At 35.6% G+C, this 16,357-nt stretch overlaps 1 protein-coding gene across 1 annotated transcript in view; it reads left to right on the top strand.

The window, feature by feature from the left end:
* Positions 1–13,723, top strand: part of TRIM23 (tripartite motif containing 23) — a 37,779-nt gene extending 24,056 nt beyond the window's left edge. Inside the window, exons 8-11 of the mRNA XM_055421978.2 lie at positions 4,593–4,722; positions 7,281–7,391; positions 8,667–8,791; positions 11,653–13,723. Of these exons, the coding sequence (XP_055277953.1) occupies positions 4,593–4,722; positions 7,281–7,391; positions 8,667–8,791; positions 11,653–11,832 (546 nt within the window). The 3' untranslated portion in view covers positions 11,833–13,723. The remainder of the gene's footprint in view (positions 1–4,592; positions 4,723–7,280; positions 7,392–8,666; positions 8,792–11,652) is intronic.
* The last annotated feature ends 2,634 nt before the right edge of the window (positions 13,724–16,357 follow it).

The following is a 16,357-nucleotide window of genomic DNA, read 5'->3' as shown; positions in this document are numbered from 1 at the left end:
TTTTGCATCTACAAGGTACTTGATTGTGAGTATGTACATTTTTTTTATTCTGGTAAAAAACACAAATTTTTTTTTACCATCTTAACAGTTTTTTAAGTGTATAGTTAAGTATTGTTAAGTATATTCACATTGTGTGAAACATTTTCAGAAATTTTTCATCTAGAATAACTGAAACTATACATTATAAATGACCACTCCCCTGTTTCCTGTTTCTCCTCATATTCTGGTATCCACTGTTCTGCTTTCTGTTTCTTTGCGTTTGACTACTCTAAATTTAGTGTATATGTGGATAGTATTTGTCTTTTGTGACTGGGTTTATTTCACTTAGTATTATGTCTTCAGAGTTCACCTGTGTTGTAGTATGTGACAGCATATTCTTTTAAGTCTAAACAATACTTCATTGTTTGTATATACCACATTTTGTGTATACATTCATCTGTCATTGGATATTTGAGTTACTTTCCCTCTTTGCTATTGTGAATAGTGCTGCTGTGAACATGATTGTATAGACATCTCTTTCAGGCTTTGTTTCCAATTCTTTTGGATATATACCAGAAATGGGACTAGTGGTTCATATAGTAGTTCTGTTTTTAATTTTTTGAGGAAATGTCATACTGTTTGCTTAGTGCTTACATCACATGCTATAAATCCCACCAAAAGTGCATGAGGATTCCAATTTCTCCACATTTTCACTTATTATTTTCTGTTTGTTTTGTTTTTGATAGTAGCCATCCTGGTTGGTGTAAAGTGATATCTTATTGTGGTAGTGATTTGTGTTTCTCTGATGATCAGTGATGTTAAGCATCTTTTCATATGCTTCTTGGTCAGTTCTGTGGAAAATTTTTTACAAGTCCTTTTGCCTATGTTTCTGTTTTTATCTGACTTTTTGTTATTGAGTTGTAGGAGTTCTTTATGTATTCCATATATGAATCCATTATCAGATACATGATTTGCAAGTATCTTCTCCCATTCTATAGTGTTCTTCTTCACTCTATTGATTGTGTCCTCTGATTCACAAAAGCTTTTAACATTGATCTAGTCCCTTTTATGTATTTTTGCTTCTGTTGATTGTTTTTTATGTCATATGCAAAAAAATCATTGCTCAATCCAGTGTCATGAAGCTTTTCTGCTGTTCTGTGAGTTTTGTAGCTTTGGTTCTTATGTTTATGGCTTTATTTATTTATAATCCAGATATTTAGAATTATTATATATTCTTTATAAACCTTCCATTTTTCCATTATATAATGAACTTGTCTCTTATAACAGTTTCTGACTTAAAAATCTATTTTGTCTGACATTAGGGTAGCCAGCCCTGCTTTCTTTTGGGTATAATTTGAATCCCAAAGAGATTTGCATTTTTACCATCCTTTCACTTTCAAATGTGTGTTTCCTTAGATATAAAGTGAGTCTCTTGTTTGCATTCCCACCAACAGTGTAAGAGGGTTCCTTTCTCTCCACACCCTCTCCAGCATTTATTGCATGTAGACTTTTGGATAGCAGCCATTCTGTCTGGTGTGAAATGGTATCTCATTGTGGTTTTGATTTGCATCTCTCTGATTATGAGGGATGTTGAGCATTTTTTCATGTGTTTGTTAGCCATCTTTATGTCTTCTTTGGAGAAATGTCTGTTTAGTTCTTTGGCCCATTTTTTGATTGGGTCATTTATTTTTCTGGAATTGAGCTGCAGGAGCTGCTTGTATATTTTGGAGATTAATCCTTTATCAGTTGCTTCATTATTTGGGAGTGGGGTTCAGGAGGGGGAACTTATGTAAACCCGGGGCGAATTCATGTCAATACATGGCAAAACCAACCAATATAATATTGTAAAATAATTTGCCTCCAATAAAAAATAAATTAATTACTTAAAAAAAAAAAGGAACTTCACTGAAATGCAATTGGTAGCCTGAGGGCAGTTTCTAAAAAAAAAAAAGATATAAAGTGAGTCTCTTTTGTAAACAGCATATTTTTAGATCTTGGTTTTTCACCCATTAGGTCACACTATGTCTTTTGAGTGGAGAGTTAAGTCTGTTTATATTTAAAGTAATTATTGTTAGGTAAACCCTTACTGTTGTCATTTTGTTCTTTTTCTGCCTAACTTGATACTTTTTTTTTGTTTGTTTTACTTTCCTCCTTCATTGCCTTTTGTGTTTTATTGATTTTTTTTTTTTAGTGTCATGGTTTCATTTCCTTCTCATTTCCTTTTGTTTATATTCTATGGATTTTTTTTGTGTGTGTGAGGTTACCATTGCAATTACATAAAATATCTTAGTTGTAACATTCTGTTTTAAATTGATAACAATTTAACTTCAATTGCATACAAAAATTCTATTTCTCCACAGCTCCACCCCCTGTACTTTATGTTATTGATGTCACAAATTATATCTTTATATACTGTACACTTATTAGCACAGGATTATAGTTTCTTTTAATGTGTTTGTTTTTTCATTTCCATGAAGAATTAAATTTATTCACCCAAATTATAATAATGCAGGTTACTATTTGTCCCTGTAGTTATTGTTACCACTTTAGATTTTCATATGATTTCATATGTTATGCCCTGAGTCTGGTCCCCCCATACTGGTAGAATAAGACACTCGCAGCAATGCAAAAGCAAGAATGGGGTTTATTTCTAGCTCGAGCTAGGGCTCATGCCTCCTCCAGCGCAGTGGAGTGGGACAAGAGCCCCTAGCCCAGGTCACAGTGGTTTTTATAGTCTTAGATTACATAAGCACCTATTTTTGTTCAAAAGATCAAACTGGCAGAAGCTCATTGGCCAGTTCATGCGCGCGCAGAAGCTCATTGGCCAGTTTATGCGCGCGCAGAAGCTCATTGGCCAGTTTATGCGCGCGGGGTTTTTCTGGGGGATTTCCCTTTTTCCTCTGATTGGCCTGATTTTTGGCACCGGCAGGACTTTTCTAGGGAGGAGTTTCTTAATTTTGGCGCTGGTGGGATCTTCTTAGGGAAGAGTTTCTGTGAACTTAGCCTCCACACTGTCTCCAGGAAGTTGAAACTTAGGCCTAAGCAAGGTCTCAGGCCTATCCCGGCTACTCAGATGTCAAGGCTCGTAACACATATTGCTGACAACCTTTCATTTCAGTTTGAAGGACTCCTTTAGCTTTTCTTATTGAGCAGATCTAGTGATAATGACTTCCTCAGCTTTTGTTTTTCTAGGAAAATCTTGAAATTTTTTTTCTCATCAGTTTTGAAGGACAATTTTGCTATATATAGAATTCTTGGTTGAAGCGTTTTTCTTTCAGCACTTTGACTATATCATCCCATTCCTTCTGGCCTACAGTGTTTTTGCTGAGAAATTTGTTGATAGTCTTACGGAAGCTCCCTTTCTGTGATTAGTCATTTTTTCTTGTTGTTTTCAAGATTATCTGTTTTTGAATTTTGACAGTTGGGTTATAATGTATCTTAATGTGGATCTCTTTGCATTTATCCTAGTTGGAATGCATTGAGCTAGGATTTTTATGTCCATTTCTTTCCTCAGATTAGGAAGTTTTCAGCCATTATATCTTCAAGTAAGATCTCTTTGCCCCTTTATTTCTGTATTCTCCTTCTGGGACTCCCAATCCGATGTGTCTCTTAGGGTCTTTTCACTTTTCTTCATTGTTTTTTTCTCTCCCAACTCCATGAGTCCAAATTACCCATCTTTTAAAAAATTAATTCTTGCAAAAATCCTATGTAAATTTGGTCTATTTAAAAAAATTAATTGAAGGATAATTGCTTTGCAATATTGTGTTGGTTTCTTCCATATATCAACATGAATCACTCATAGGTATACATGTGTCCCCTCCCTCTTGAACTTCCTTTCCGCCTCCCTACCCCATCCCACCCCTCTAGGACTTTAGTCTATTTTTAATGCCCATTTTATACATGGGCGAAGTGAGGCAGAGCAGTCATGCAGCTAGAAATTGAACAAGTATGTTCATTGCAGTATTATTTATAATATAAAAAAATCAGAGATGATCCAATATTTGTCAATGGGGATTGGTCAAATGGTAAATAGAATATAATAAAGCAATTGAAAGAAAAGTAATTTTATATGTTTGAAATGAAAGGATTCCGTAAGGTACTATTGAGCGTAAAAAGTTAGCTGCAGTGTGTTTTTTTTTTTTTTAACTGTGTCTGTTTTGTGTATGTCAACCAATGTATGATGCACAGGAAGATGTCTGGAGGGATACATATGAAATTGTTAACAGTGAATATTTATAGGAAGTAAGCATCACTTTTTATTTTTAATTAATATATTTAGCACAGCATGAAAAATCTTATTTAAAGAAGATTCAGTTGAGGTAGAAAATCTGGGAAAAATAAGTGTGTGTGTGTGTGTGTGTGTATTTTTTAGTTTACATAATATGTAGTAAGTTTTACTAAGCCAAGATTTAACAAAGCAGTGAGGATACATTTCCTCTTTGTAAATATCAGAATCAGGGTATTTTAATATGGGAATAGAACTCTGATTTTAATGGATTGAGGAATGAGTAGGAGACAAAGTAATTAATAAAAGTACTTTATAAATAAAAGTAAGTGCTGGTACTTTTAACTCCATATCAAAATAAAAAGATTTATTTTTTAAAAAATTATAGGACAATAGAGTTCACATTGGACCCAAAATGGAAATTCGAGTTGTTACATTAGGATTAGATGGTGCTGGAAAAACTACTATTTTGTTTAAATTAAAGCAGGATGAGTTCATGCAGCCTATTCCAACAATTGGTGAGTATGCATATTGCTTTTACCTTTATGAATATTTTATAGGAAAAAAGCCTAACTGACAGATGAGTTCTCAGGGCCTTACTTTATGCCCATCTGAACTGGAGATTGGCTGTAAGACATCAGCATTTCAGAGGAAAAATGCAAGGTTCAGTCACTGTGGGATTGAAATGTAGATTGAGGGTGGATCAAATCCCTTATGATTACACAGTGGAAGTAAGAAATAGATTTAAGGGTCTAGATCTGATAGAGTGCCTGATGAACTCTGGATGGAGGTTCGTGACATTGTACAGGAGACAGGGACCAAGACCATCCCCATGGAAAAGAAATGCAAAAAAGCAAAATGGCTGTCTGAGGAGGCCTTACAAATAGCTGTGAAAAGAAGAGAAGCGAAAAACAAAGGAGAAAAGGAAAGATATAAGCATCTGAATGCAGAGTTCCAAAGAATAGCAAGGAGAGATAAGAAAGCCTTCCTCAGTGATCAATGCAAAGATATAGAGGAAAACAACAGAATAGGAAAAACAAAAGATCTTTTCAAGAAAATTAGAGATATCAAGGGAACATTTCATGCAAAGATGGGCTCGATAAAGGACAGAAATGGTATGGATCTAACAGAAGCAGAAGATATTAAGAAGAGGTGGCAAGAATACACAGAAGAACTGTACAAAAAAGATCTTCACAACGAAGATAATCACGATGGCTTATCACTCACCTGGAACCAGACATCTTGGAATGTGAAGTCAAGTGGGCCTTAGAGAGCATCACCACGAACAAAGCTAGTGGAGGTGATGGAATTCCAATTGAGCTATTTCAAATCCTGAAAGATGATGCTGTGAAAGTGCTGCACTCAATATGCCAGCAAATTTGGAAAACTCAGCAATGGCCACAGGACTGGAAAAGGTCAGTCTTCATTCCAATCCCAAAGAAAGGCAATGCCAAAGAATGCTCAAACTACCGCACAATTGCACTCATTTCACACGCTAGTAAAGTCATGCTCAAAATTCTCCAAGCTAGGCTTCAGCAATATGTGAACCGTGAACTCCCAGATGTTCAAGCAGGTTTTAGAAAAGGCAGAGGCACCAGAGATCAAATTGCCAACATCCGCTGGATCATGGAGAAAGCAAGAGAGTTCCAGAAAAACATCTATTTCTGCTTCATTGACTATGCCAAGGCCTTTGACTGTGTGGATCACAATAAACTGTGGAAAATTCTGAAAGAGATGGGAATACCAGACCACCTGACCTGCCTCTTGAGAAACCTGTATGCAGGTCAGGAAGCAACAGTTAGAACTGGACATGGAACAACAGACTGGTTCCAAATAGGAAAGGGAGTACGTCAAGGTTGTATATTGTCACCCTGCTTATTTAACTTATATGCAGAGTACATCATGAGGAACGCTGGGCTGGAAGAAGCACAAGCTGGAATCAAGATTGCCGGGAGAAATATCAATAACCTCAGATATGCAGATGACACCACCGTTATGGCAGAAAGTGAAGAGGAACTCAAAGGCCTCTTGATGAAAGTGAAAGAGGAGAGTGAAAAGGTTGGCTTGAAGCTCAACATTCAGAAAACGAAGATCATGGCATCTGGTCCCATCACTTCTTGGGAAATAGATGGGGAAACAGTGGAAACCGTGTCAGACTTTATTTTTTTGGGCTCCAAAATCACTGCGGATGCTGATTGCAGCCATGAAATTAAAAGACGCTTGCTGCTTGGAAGGAAAGTTATGACCAGCCTCTAGAAAGCATATTAAAGAGCAGGGACATTACCTTGCCAACCAAGGTCCGTCTAGTCAAGGCTATGGTTTTTCCCGTGGTCATGTATGGATGTGAGAGTTGGACTGTGAGGAAGGCTGATTGCTGAAGAATTGATGCTTTTGAACTGTGGTGCTGGAGAAGACTCTTGAGAGTCCCTTGGACTGCAAGGAGATCCAACCAGTCCATTCTAGAGGAGATCAATCCTGGGTGTTCATTGGAAGGACTGATGCTAAAGCTGAAGCTCCAATACTTTGGCCACCTCATGCGACGAGTTGACTCACTGGAAAAGACTCTGATGCTGGGAGCAATTGGGGGTAGGAGGAGAAGGGGACGACAGAGAATGAGATGGCTGGATGGCATCAGCGACTCAATGGACATGAGTTTGAGTGAACTCCGGGAGTTGGTGATGGACAGGGAGGCCTGGCGTGCTGTGGTTCATGGGGTCGCTAAGAGTTGGACATGACTGAGCAACTGAACTGAACTGAACTGAACTGAAGTAAGAAAGAACAGAATATTGGTGGGACAGTTGGAAGGAATAAAGTACGGATGACTCTGGCTGAAAATTAGGGATGAGGAGGTGGTAGTGTTGCAGAGCTAGTACTCAGCTGTCAAGGTCTTAAGGACTCTATTGGATTAGAGGGCTCACCCTGGTTAAAGGTATACATTTCCGCCATGTATATTTATTAGAAATGGAGTTGGTTAGACAGTGCTGTATGAAGATGATTTATAAGTCACAGTTACAAATGGGGTTGCCTGTTTTTGGTGTGTCACTCATAAGTCAGTATTAATTTTTTTTTTAAACAGGTTTTAATGTGGAAACTGTAGAATATAAAAATCTAAAGTTCACCATTTGGGATGTAGGTGGAAAACACAAATTAAGACCATTGTGGAAACATTATTACCTTAATACTCAAGGTAAGAGTGTAAAAATTACATCTTAATTTTTCAAATTTTTAGAATGTCAGTCCAGTTTTCAGTGCATTGATTTAACTAATAAAGCTGATATTTTAGCATTGATTAAATACATGACCATACTATTACATATTGGTAGCACGCCCCACACTATTAAGAAAATTAAGCTAGATAGACTGGGATATGTACTCTGGTATATTTCATGAAAAACCATAACATAATATTTATCTTATACATGTAAGCAATTAAGGGTACTTTCCTCTTGGTGTTCTTAACAAAGAGTATTATTAGTGTTCATATGAGTATAATCATTGGCAATACTGTGGAATAGGGTAGAATTTGTGGTGTATAGTTCTGTTGCTCTATTCAATTCAAATTCAACTCAACATTTATCCCATTATAATTTCTCAATAGCTCCACTCCTTTATTTCCATTCACAATTAGTTATCAGCAGCAGAAGAACCCATAGTGGTGTGATTTTAAGCAAACTGTGTTATGTGACATACATTCCACTTAGCATTTATTCACATAAATGAATTGTACATTTTGCCTCCTATACCCCAGCAGAAAGCTTATGTTCATGCTCTCTGTTCCATATATCATCCTGTTTTCCACCTAGAAGACTAGATAATTTTTACTTTGAAATTTTTGATATTAGGTTAGTATGAGCCAGTGTTTAAGGGGAAAAAATGGAATTTTGAACATGAGGAATGGTTGAAAGCCTAGGATGTTTAGCTGCCATTAGATAGCTGGAAAGATTTCAAAAGACAGTTAATTCAGTAGATATTCATGAAGTTTCTGCTGTGTATTTTGAGTACACTTTATAGAAAGTGCTGTGCCAGGCACCTAAAGAGAATACCTTGGAGAGATAAAGTTGGTGACTTATTTATTTTTAAAAGACTATCTTTTGTTAAAGGAAGTAGAGTAACCAAAGTAAAGTAATGAAAGAAGTAGCATTAGTAGGTAGATCATGAGAGGTACATTTTCATTCATTAAGAGAAAAATATTAAATGATATGCAAAGCAATTTGTGTTTGGTAGTGCAAATGTTACAAATCCTGTTGTAGATGGGGAAAAAATAGACCAAAAGTTAGGTGAACTGCTTGAGATCATATCATTAAATAATGAATGATTATTAATTGCTAGGTGCTCCTATAATAGGCAGCCTTCCTGTGAAAATAATGATGGTAGACTCACCATAATATAACATTAAAATATTTAGCCCATTTACTGAAATTAAACAAGTGACTAAATGAGTATTTTTGTCTTTTTTTCATAGCTGTTGTATTTGTTGTTGATAGCAGTCATAGAGACAGAGTTAGTGAAGCACACAGTGAACTTGCAAAGTTGTTAACAGAAAAAGAACTCCGAGATGCTTTACTCCTGATTTTTGCTAACAAACAGGTAATACATTTGTATTTCAGAATATTTATTTTAGCATTCCACATTATAACTGGTAAGATTTTGAGAGAAATAACTCAGTCGATATAAAGTTTCTGTACTGTATTTTGAATGCAGTCTATATGGAAGGTGCCATACTTGGAACCTTGGAGTATACAGAAAGAAATAATGTAGAAACTCATATGTATTTAGGTTTGCATGTTAAGTGTTTATTTCTAATACTGCTAAGTGCAGATTAATAAGAAGACTGCTAAGTGACTTCAGTAATATTAGTATAAAGTATTATGGAAAATTATAGAGTAGTTTTAAAGGTTGACTTGCTAAGATTTATAAAAAGTAGGATTTGAATTGAAATTATAGATAATACTTTGAGCTAGTATTTGAAGGAAACATAATACTATAGACAGAAAAAAATAAAAACATGAGTATTTTTAGAGAGCATCATGGAGACCAATATGCCAGCAAATTTGAAAAATTCAGCAGTGGCCACAGGACTGGAAAGGTCAGTTTTCATTCAAGTCCCAAAGAAAGGTTATGCCAAAGAATGTTCAAACTACTGTATGGTTGCACTCATTTCACATACTAGCAAGGTAATGCTCAAAATCCTTCAGGCCAGGCTTCAACAGTATGTGAATCGAGAACTTTCACCATGTACAAGTAGGATTTAGAAAAGGCAGAGGGAACCAGAGATCAAATTGCCACCATCCATTGGATCATAGAAAAAAGCAAAAGAATTCCAGAAAAATATCTACTTCTGCTTCACTGACTATGCTAAAGCCTTTGCTGTGTGAATCACAGCAAACTGAAAATTCTTAAGGAGCTGGGAATACCAGACTACCTTACCTGTCTTCTGGGAAAGCTGTATCAGGATAAGAAGCAACAGTTAGAACCAGACATGGAACAACAGACTGGTTCCAGATTGGGAAAGGAGTACGCCAAGCTGTATGTTGTCACATTATGCGAAATGCCGTCTGGATGACTCAGAAACTGGAATCAAGATTGATGGGAGAAATATCAACAACCTCAGATATGCAGATGACACCACTCTAATGGCAGAAAGTGAAGAGGAACTAAAGAGCTTTTGATGAGGGTGAAAGAGAAGAGTGAAAAAGCTGGTTTAAAACTCAACATTCAAAAAACTAAGATGATCACTTCATGGCAAATAGACAGGGAAAAAGTGGAAACAGTGACAAATTTTATTTTCTTGGGCTCCAGCATCACTGCAGACAATAACTGCAGCCACGAAATTAAAAGATGCTTGCTCCTTGGAAGAAAAGCTATGGCAAACCTAGATGACTTGTTAAAAAGCAGAGATAGCACTTTCCTAACAAAGGTCCATATAGTCAAAGCTATGATTTTTTCAGTAGTCATGTATGTGAGAGTTGGACCATAAAGAATGTTGATCGCTGAAGAACTGATACTTTCGAACTGTGGCAGCTGAAGATTCTGACACAGCTTCTAGGACGATAAGAATGCTTTTTTTAGTGCAGTAAAGTGCCTTAGATGTCATAAGAAGGAAGAGTTGGATAGACAGTAAGGATTTTCCCCTTAATTAAAAAAAAAGGCAAGCTATTAACTGATACACTTCACTTTATGATTAAAGATAGGCAAATAAGGTAGAGTGAAATACCATTTTCCACTTAACATCTTGTTAAAGATAAAAATGTTTGATAATCCTAAGGCATGGATACACTGCTGGTGTGGTTATTAATGTGAGACATTTTCTTGGAGGGTAATATGGCAGTACTTTGTCAAAGGTTTAGATGCATATACCCTTTTACCCGGTAATTCTCTAGTAATGTTTTCTGTAGACAGACATCCTAAGGTTGTCTTAGAGATAATTTTGCAAGTGTATAGTGTATGTATTTAAAAATATGTTTACATCCATGTGTATGTATATGTAATAGCACATAAGCACATATTTTCAATCTAAATATTCAGTATAGGACTGGTTAAGAAAATTATGTTACACCTACAGTGGAATGCAATACAAAAGTTAAAAATACTGGTGGAAAATTTTTCTGCTTGTTCTGATAATGGAGATGTATCTTTATTTTCAATATATGTGTTAAGAAAACAAAAGAGAACTAGAGTGTGTACTGTTCATTTACATGAGTGTGCATGGAAGTTTTCTGGAAAAATATGAAAGCAGTTGTTACTGTTGGTTGCATCTGGGAAGAAGGGTATTCAGGGCTGTTTGAAGAGTTTTTTGTTGATCTTAGTTCCCTGACTAGGAACTGAACCTGGGTCCTCAGCAGTGAAAGCATTGAGTCCTAACCACTGGACTGTCAGAGAATTCCCTGGGAGAGTTTAATAAACTCTTTATAAACCCTACATAAGAGCCATTTATGATATACGTATATTAATTTCCTTTTAAATAGATGCCTTATAATGACATGGGCAGTATCTTTCATTCAGGGGGCACAGCCTTCATTGATTTCATTGCAAGACTGTTGCCTGATGGTCCAGTGTTTAAGAGTCCAGCTTACAGTGCAGGGAATGCTGGTTTGATCCCTGGTTGGGGAAATAAGATCCCCCACGCTGTGGAGCAGCTAAAACCGTATGCCACAACTAGAGTCCATGTGCTACAACGAAGGATCCCACATGACATAATGGCGATCCTGTGAGTTCATGCAGCCAAAGATCTTTTTTTTTAAAGACTGTTCTTATAAACTGTTATAACCAAAACAATTCTTTTTCTATTCTCATTAATCTCTGAATAATTACTAAAAAGTTGAATTTATGTTTTAACTTTAGGCTTCTGTTAAAATGATACCAGCAGAATTGTATATAGCAATAATTACAGAAAATGCTAATTTTCATAGACTTATGAAAAATTTTTTTGACGTGTATATATCTTTTAGGATGTTGCTGGAGCTCTGTCAGTAGAAGAAATCACTGAGCTTCTTAGTCTCCATAAATTGTGCTGTGGCCGAAGCTGGTATATTCAGGCCTGTGATGCTCGAAGTGGTATGGGACTGTATGAAGGATTGGACTGGCTCTCACGCCAACTTGTGGCTGCTGGAGTGTTGGACATTGCCTGATTTTAAATGTAGTAGTTGTTTAAAGTTTTGTGGTTGAGTTATTTTGCACATAATATGATGTAAGAAATTCTACATCTGAAAGATAGTTAATTTATGATGTATAAATTAATATAAAAGGAATCTTGGATTGGGATATAATATTGCTTTTAAAAACTCTGTAGTCAAATTTAAATAGCTGATTGAGCAGATTCAATTGGATTAAACAGGGACTTACTGGGTATACATTTTTTTTTTAATGTACATTTGCTAAGTTTTTCAGATTACATGTGCACACACAGATTACTTAGCACACACACATGCCCGTTCTACTTACTATTGGTACCACTGTTATGAAAAACTGGGATCCATTAGTATTTGATCCAGCATTGGGAAGTAAGTAGTCACAGCGAAAGAGCAGGTGAAGGTTTATTCATTCAAAGGAAGAATAGCCAACCAAGTGTCTAATGAACCAGAGGTTCTGTTGAACCTCTGTATGAAGCAAGTGAAGCATGGCTTCTTAACTTGCCTTTTCACTGGATTTTGGCAGTATTTAGTAGCAAAAAAGGCAATGACTTAATGAAATAAAATCCAAACTGCATCTTTGGGTAATAGGATTACTTTAATGTTCAGTATAACAGAACATCTTTAATGCTAAGAACTATAAGCTATAGAAGATTAATATTTTATACGGAATTTTATTAAAACTCTCTTAAAGCTTTTTGTGTAAAACCCAGTGTTACAATGAAATGTAATCCAACTAGGCCTGATGTCAGATCAGTACTACACTGAAGAACAATTAATAAAAAACTGTGAAAGTCAGTTATATTCTAGTTGATCTTCACTTATGAAAAGACTGATTTGCAGAGCTGAACCTGGATGTATTATTTCCAAGGTCAGAGTTCTAAATTCATCCTTCTATTTTCCAATATAAAGTATTTAGTAGTGTGTTTTTTAAAAATAATACTGCGTCTTTAAGGAGAATGACTATAGGTAAAATGTAGTAAGTTACACACAGAAGCCAGTGTTGGTCTTACATAAAAGGTAGAGATCTAAGTAGAAACTACCTCTACCTCAAGAGAAGTTATTTAAGCAGTGGAAATGATTACCTTAAAATGTTTTCCCAAAATAAGTGCATTTATTTAAACAATAAAATGTGATCAAGGATTTTCATGACAAGGCCTTAAGAGGTGATCTGAGAAAAACATGTCTACGAAAGGAAAAGAAGAAATGTATAAAAAGTTTGTATCACATTTATTACAGGGTTGTGAGTAAAAAATTTAGTGTGTGCTCTTTACTGTTTTTCATTTTTTAAGGAAACTCCCTTATTATGGCAGTCTAATTTTATATTTAAAAAATCCTAGATTGGGTTTTATAGGTTTTTTTTTTTTTTAATGCTCTTTATACTTTAGATGAAGTGCTTCCCAGGGGGCTCTTTGATAAAGAATCTACATGCCATCGTAGGAGACATGGGTTCAGTCCCTGGGTTGGGAAGATCCCCTGGAGATGGGAATGGCAGCCCACTCCAGTATTCTTGCCTGGAGAATCCCATGGACAGAGGAGCCTGGTGGGCTGCTGTCCAGGGGGTCACAAAGTCAGGCACACCTGAGCACATACTTTAGGATGAAGTTAAATCCTTATGATGGCTTATCACAAGATGTGACTTCTGGGTGGCACTGTTTTGGTTCAGTCTCTTCAAATATATTTTGTTTAAAAACAAAAGTTTTAGAAAACAAAGCATTAAAAAAAAGTCTGCCAGTTATGGGCAGTGTGTAAATAAGTAAATGTACTATTTCATCCTTTATTTTTCAAGTAAAAGGTCATGCTGTTACAAGTGGTTTGTGCATATAATACTTCTGAATTAAATTAATATTTTATTGCAGTAACTGTGAAAAATAAAAAAGTGTTACATTTGCCTGTGAGCCCTTGAACTGTTTTGTCTACTAGGTGATTCAAAAACAGTCTAACACTAATGTGTAAACTTGCTTTCTTCTGTAAGTTTATCTTAGCAGTTTTGCTTGACTTTTAAATCACATTCCTAGCATATTTCTACAACACAATTTAAAAATTGTGCTTAGACCTGATTATAATGTATCTAGTAGTAGTATTTATTATTTTTTTAAGTTTTTTTCAGGTTCTTATTTTCTATCTCTGGTTGTACTTTCACTAATTATTAGCAAGACTGCGCTAGTTCCCTCTGGGAAATGTCAAACTTAGGAGGTTTTAAATACAGTCTATTTGGATTTGCCTCCTGGCACTGAATTTCTGTATTAAGCTAAATACTATTGTATAGTTTATGTAAAGCAGGTTTTTCAAGTGTATAGTCTTGGTCTGTAATCCTGGAATGCTTTATAATCACCATAAGCCATTATTTGCATTATACAAATCAGTATGGATAGCAATAAAATGTTAAGATCACTTTAAAGAAATCCTATCATCTTTCTAAAAATTCTTGAATCATCCTGAATCATCTATATAGTAGTATTGCTGCTGCTGCTAGTAACCAATTAAAGTCGTATTTGTGCTGTGGTTAAGAGAAACAAAACAAAGTGGGATAGGGATTGACCTGAGTGTCAAATTGAGATAGTTTATTAAAAATGTAGAAATGTTATTCTTTATTTGCAACTTAAGTCACATTTAAATGTGTGTTAAAACTGTAGTGTTTTTTAAAGGAGAGCTAAAATTCTGCACTGACTAAAGTGAAATAATTGCTTTTAAAATTTTAAATTTGTTTCACACAGAATATCATATTTTAAATAACTGTTTTCAGAAAAGGCCTTGGAAAACCTAGTTATATCCTGAGCTGCTGCTGCTGCTGCTGCTGCTGCTGCTGCTGCTGCTGCTGCTGCTGCTAAGTCACTTCAGTCGTGTCCGACTCTGTGTGACCCCATAGACGGAAGCCCACCAGGCTCCCCCGTCCCTGGGATTCTCCAGGCAAGAACACTGGAGTGGGTTGCCATTTCCTTCTCCAATATCCTGAGCTAATATTGCTAAAACAAAGACTTTTTATGTAACACTGAGATACTCAATTTGCAAGGTGGTAATAAGGAAGAAAATAGCTATACTTAAAGAATAATAAATGAAAAGGACTAATGAGTAAGTATCAGTATCTTGCTAATAGTTTAAAACATGCTTTAAAATAGACATATGGCAATGTATGTTTTTTAGGGATACTGATTATGGTAAATTTGTGACATGGAATGGAAAAATTCATTAATCAAACATGATTTCCTCTCAAAGCAAAAATAATTGTATTTTGCAGAGAATGAGGCATCACCACCACCACTTGGTGGCAGTTATTACCCAAAATTTAGGATTAAGCTTTTATGAATGAATTGATAGATAAGTCTAAACAAATAAAACTAGGGAAAAAAGGTAAATGTCAGTGAAAAGTCATTTTGTGTCCCAGTTTTAGTTCTTTTTAAAAGGAGGACACAATATTAAAAGTTAAGGCATGTTCTTCCATCAGTTTGTGGTACAAAATGGATAAAGGAAATAATCCTGCTGATCAGTAGAAGGAAAAGGTATAAGCTTAGATATAAAGCATGAGAATGTGAATTTCCTAAACAGGTCTGTTGAACATGTTCCTCCTGTAAGTTCTTAAGAGTTTGTTTGGAAAGTAGAAGCAGTAATTCTGAATAGTTACGAAGTAATTTATGAGGGTGAGTGAAGAAGAAATCAGTTTAAGACTTAAACACACATTGCTCTAAATTCTACGAATTTCTCCCTTGTTAGATATTAACATTTTTATTCAATATACAGTTTTCTTGATGATATATTTTGTAAGATAAAAAATTCTATAACCTGAAGACAAAAATTGTTTAGCTACATTAGAAAAACAATGTGAAAATAGTAAATGAACTATTATATAAAACCATGGACTCAGGTATTCATTTATTCTGATTCTTTTATTTGAAGAATATTTCATAATTATTCAGGAATTTAACACTTTTGACCAGAAGAACTTCCCATTTATTGAAGTTTTGCTTACCACTTACTTAGACTCTTTTAGAGTCCCTTGGACTGCAAGGAGATCAAACCTGTCAGTCCTAAAGGAAATCAGTCCTGAATATTCATTAGAAGGACAGATGCTGAAGCTGAAGCTCCAATCCTTTGGCTACCTAATGCAAAGAACTGACTCATTGCCGGGAAGGATTGAAGGCAGGAGGAGAAGGGGACGACAGAGGATGAGATGGTTGGACGGTATCACCGACTCGATGGACAGGAGTTTGAGCAAGCTCCAGGAGTTCGTGATGGACAGGGGAGCCTGGTGTGCTGCAGTCCATGGGATTGGAAAGAGTTGGACACAACTGAGCAACTGAACTGACTGAGTGCTCAAAAGACAAAACTATTTGGCGTGAAAGACAAACCTTGTAAAAAAAGAAATGGTATATCACCAAAGAGGCCCTTTATTAAGATCTAAAGAAACATCTGAGGGCAGACTATTTGGCATATTTTTAAAAAGCTGAGGAACAAATGCATACCATTCTCATTATTTAATATGGTTTTTAAGACTCTTGAGAAATTATGTATAAAGAGTGCTATTTGC

The sequence above is a fragment of the Moschus berezovskii genome, chromosome 18, assembly GCF_049115385.1.
Source record: "Moschus berezovskii isolate FMDL1 chromosome 18, NW_MosBer_1.0, whole genome shotgun sequence".
In the NCBI taxonomy this organism is placed as follows: domain Eukaryota; kingdom Metazoa; phylum Chordata; class Mammalia; order Artiodactyla; family Moschidae; genus Moschus; species Moschus berezovskii.
Note: the sequence above shows the minus strand (reverse complement) of the source record. Positions and strands in the feature narration are given on the sequence as shown.